General features: G+C 30.3%; 1 protein-coding gene across 21 annotated transcripts in view; it reads left to right on the forward strand.

Annotated features, from left to right (window-relative positions):
- FOXP2 (forkhead box P2) overlaps window positions 1–5,000 on the forward strand; it is a 604,165-nt gene that overhangs the window by 535,267 nt on the left and 63,898 nt on the right. For all 21 annotated transcript variants that reach the window (XM_063813769.1, XM_063813772.1, XM_054687043.2 and 18 more), the window contains one exon: window positions 4,310–4,447. In XM_063813769.1, the coding sequence (XP_063669839.1) occupies window positions 4,310–4,447 (138 nt within the window). The remainder of the gene's footprint in view (window positions 1–4,309; window positions 4,448–5,000) is intronic.

Raw genomic sequence — 5,000 nt, forward strand, 5'->3', positions numbered from 1 at the left:
AGAGCAGATACTGTAACATAAGAACAAATTTTGCTTTTATTACACAAGTAGTTAATTGTCATAGTTACATTTTTCAAGTACCAAGAAGGCAAAAGGGTCAGGACTTCCTTTGTCTTCAAATTTTAAGCAAAGAATAAAAAGATCTGTGAACCACTAGTTGGCAGACAGTGTTAACAAGAAAATAATGTTTTATACTGTAAATGTCATCTATAGATTGTGACTGCTATTTCCAATTCACATTTAGTGAAGAAAGAATTGGACTGACACTATACTAAGAACCTTTCCAATCTCCCACACATAATTGGGATGTTTAATTAAGGGACGCACTTAATATGCAAGCCCAGCACATTCAGAAATGCTCCAACTGAACTGGACTGTGAAAAGACTGTGCTTATGTAAAACAAAAATTTTGGTTTGTTTTCATAACTCTTACAATAACTCTTTAGATGCATTTGAACAGAGATATGATCTTTGCATTGTCTCGTAATAACTTTTTTGACCTCCTCAATGACATATACTTTAAATTTTAATATAAACACATTTATAATATATATGCTTTTATGATTTACATATGATTTTAGGATGACAATGATGTGATGGTTATATTTATGTCATAACTAAATATAATTATATTTAATATCACTTATTAATAATAGGTGATATTAATTGTAATACACTTACCTATTCTAGGATAATACCTAAATTTTTTTTTTTACTTTTACCACTGACTCTTTGCAAGACAGTTTCAGAATTTTCCCTCTCTCATTTTAGAATGCATAACCCTATCTTTATATTCAGTTAAGTAATACTTCTTGGTGCACAGAGCAGCATGTCAGGTTTGTGCTTAATTCATGTAATGAGATAATAAATAAGGGTAAATGGAGACCCTTGTTTGGTGCATCACTAAGGAGAATTTTAAATCTGTCAGCAAAGTAAACACCAAGAGAGAAAAAAATCTCCCAACCAAAGATTACTCTATTTCCTTCCTTCACACTTGAACATTTTAACTGATAAATACCCATTCAAAACGAGCTATTTCTTCTGATTTCATTTGGTGGTAGAGTCACCAGACTTTTATTTGCCTTCTCACCAGAAGTAAATTCTCCCCCCTCTTCTATGTCACACGTCTAAATTGTGATCCCTTATTAGAATATTTGCATGAATCAAATTACATATCTAGCGAAAAATAGTTCCGTTAGTCTAACACCGAACTTGCTAAGGTATATGTATTTCAAAAAAATTGTCCATAAATTTTTAAAAGGCTGATACTGATTTCGTCTATTTAAATATTGGTAAGTAGTATAATCTCTACATTTTTATATGCATACAATTAATCTTTATTCATTTTTATCAATGAATACCTAGAGTAGCTTGTGGTAGCAAGGAAATGAAATGGGACAGTAACAAGAAACGATGAGGGAGGAGAAGAGGAAATGTGTCGCTTAAAATGAGTCACTTAAAAATGAAGGCTGTGCATTTCTCAAATTGCAAGTGGACGGGTCTGCAATATTACTGACCTTTGTTGTAGAAAAAACTAGTTTTTTGTTTATTAAATAACTTAGATTTTTAGTAATCTCCTTAGTTTGGGTGAGCTTATGTATGTGGATTTAGAGATGATAGTATTACTTTATTTGTAGTGTTAGAAAACCCTCAGAAGTGTACCTGTGTTTTTCTACCTATATAATTTTAATTTATGTCTTTTGTACACATAGAAGTAGAGTGTTCAATCATGTATGTGTTAATTGGCTCATCTTTCTATTTATTTTTATATCTGTATATTGTCAGTTTTAGATGACAGTTTCCTAGAAGGTAGGCCAGAATCTGATTAAAATTTTAAAAAATCATATACATGTGACCATTTAAAACATATGATCTTAAGAAGAGAATGATTTCATGGTTATATTTATGTCATAACTATTAATTGAAAGGCACTCAAACCGTTTTAGGAGTAAAAATAATCATCTAACTTATGTAGTGTAAGGACTAGTATACCCTAAAGAATGTGAAGATAGAAAACTTGCTTAAATTTGCTCATTTATCAAATCGATCACAATAGCAACAAACTCTACAGTCATATTATATGTATAAGCTGAAATCTGACTGTAAACTCATAGTGGTTTACGGCATACCTCCATTCATAGAACTTTCCCCATAAAGTTCACTTATCATTATACATAAAATATTTGTACTTGTAGGTATAGGAATAATTAAGGGATAATTAAAACGCTATATACTGAAAAAATAAGGAGTGGTTATGTAAGAAAAGTGCGACAAGCTTCTTATCTATGATTAACTTTATAGAAGGCATATCTCTCTCTCTCTCTCTGTCTCTCTATATATATCCATGTACATGTCTATAAACTCTATATCATCTATCTAGATTGACAGCCTTTTTAGTTTAATATGTCTATCTTTCTCTGTCCATTTCAGTTTGATTCCTTGTTATTTGGAAATAGTATGAGGTAAATGATTGTTCGAAGAAAAGACATTTTTGTAGATTGATACATTTTTTTTCTCACTACTTGTTCTAACCATTCTATTTGTTTATCAAAGAACAAGGAGTTAAGTAAATTGACAGTCAATTTTATAAAACAACTAAACACTTGAAAAACCCATTGGTGAATTAATTTTACAATATACATTTCAGAATGCTTTTTATTATAATAAATTCAAATTCAGTAATTTATAGGTATGCCAGTATATTCCTTAAAAATACAGAAATATTTTTTAAAATCACTGAATTTCTGTCATAATGTTTCAAGTTACTCAGTTTGATCTAATTAATCTGAATATGTTAACATGGAGAAAAGAAAAGACATTGCTATTTTTCAGTATTAAATATGAAAGGTTTTGATTTATTTAGTTCTTTATTTCTTTTTGGAGGAAGAATTAATCCACCCTGGATTTCTTTTTTTTTTTTTTTTCTTCTGCTTCTTCTAACCTCTTTTCATTATTAATTTCTCCTTTCTTCATAACATAAAGTGCCACACTGGAAAAGTTTGAACTGCATTAAAAATAACAATTAAAATAAGTTGTGAACCGTACCTTTTAATCTTTTTTGGTTTTGAAAGACATGTTGCCCAATAAATTTGTTCTAAAACAGTATTTATATAAATACTTGCTTTTATTTACAGTAAAAGTGAATTGTTTTTTCTAGGAAAGTGATTACTATTTCAAAGGTTGCAAACTTGGAAAGTTGACAAGTTGTTTGATTGCATACTGGTTAGTACAAGTAATGCCTCAAACAGTGTTACTTGCCTTCTATCTGAGCATATACTTTAGGTTTCTGTACCAGTTTTTCTGATCACCACTCTTACCATCCTCTTCCTATTTCTTCACATCCGTTCCGTCTTTCTCTAGGGCTTTCCCACTAGCTTGTCCTTTTTCTACGTTTTCCTTACTTCCTTCCTTCTTTCTCCTTTATATCTTTTTCTCCTTCCCTATCTTCTTTTTGCCTCTCATCCTCAGAACCCTGAAGAAAAAGGAAGTAGTGGAAAAAAGGTTTTAAGTAAATTACTTTTATTATTTTCAGTTTAATGAATAACCTTTGAGTAATTGCTAAATTTTTGTACTTCCTATTATAAGCTCAGTTGCTTGAAATAAGAAAAGGTTTAAAGAAGAAGCTAGAATACTAGTTATATGAGTTCTTCTTTCAGAAGACCTATGTATGTCATTATTTTTCTGGATATACACACAGACACACACACACACACATATATATATCTCCTATATGAATTATCACATGTTGTCATATGCTAAATTTTATTACTATATTTATTTTCTAGTACTTTATCATGTGTATATAAAATTTTGAAGATGGTGATTATATTTTTAAGTAAGTATACTGTATACATGCTTTTTACTAGTTTAGATAACATTTATATGCATATTTCCAATTTTTTAATCTTTAATATTTATTTTAATTACACTTAAGACATTTCAAAAACCTTTGTATTTATAGCACAGTGACATTGATGAGATGATCAATTATGAAATATTGAGAACACCACCATGTGGTTGTTTATTTTTAACTATAGATATTATAGCCGAAGTTCAAATATCTAAGCATGTTAAATAAGAGCTATGGAACATAAAGAGTTTGATGAAATCTGATGCCTCTGGAAAGCTAGTGTCTATGTTTTGTGATACTTTAGTATTATTGTAAAGAAGTTATAGTAAAATGTGACATAAAAATTATTGATCATCAATGCTAAAGAATTTATAAAAGATAACATACTATTTGTGAAGTTGATTAACAGATATTTGGTTATGACCACGAATTTTCTTTCTCTTTCTCTTTCTGTGCAAGGTGCCTGTGTCAGTGGCCATGATGACTCCCCAGGTGATCACCCCTCAGCAAATGCAGCAGATCCTTCAGCAACAAGTCCTGTCTCCTCAGCAGCTCCAAGCCCTTCTCCAACAACAGCAGGCTGTCATGCTGCAGCAGGTAATGTGGGTTACCTGCTTTGGTGTTCTAGCATGACTTAGAAGGTGTGCACTTATGTTGAAAGTGCAGTGGGCATATTTGACAATTCAGTCTCCATTTGAAAGGACAACCTATCAGCGTGCTAGAACATAAATGTAACATTTTAATTATAGAACTCGTAAGAAAATCTAGATTGCTTATTTTTTAAAAAAAATTATTAAAGTCTAGAATAAGAGCAGAGAGAGGTGTAATTTGAAAATGGAATGAGCCAATATTTAAATATTCAAATGCTTAGGTACATTCAATTTGTTGACTTGCCAAAAAAAATGCAAAAATACTTACCAGATAATAGTTGCTTTTAAAACTCCTAACACCTTAGCATTCCTTTTAGTTCACAAAAGTATGAAATTTGAATAGACCACTTTGTTAAAATGGAGAAAGTAACATCCCAGATTTTTCTTTTCATAGTATACTCATCGTTTAGAAAGAGAAGAATCTATTTATTATAATGAAATTAGGCAGCTGAGCCACAAATTTATGAAATTTATCTTTTTAAAATAACAAACATAGTGTT

Source organism: Pan troglodytes, chromosome 6 (genome assembly GCF_028858775.2).
Source record: "Pan troglodytes isolate AG18354 chromosome 6, NHGRI_mPanTro3-v2.0_pri, whole genome shotgun sequence".
NCBI lineage: Eukaryota > Metazoa > Chordata > Mammalia > Primates > Hominidae > Pan > Pan troglodytes.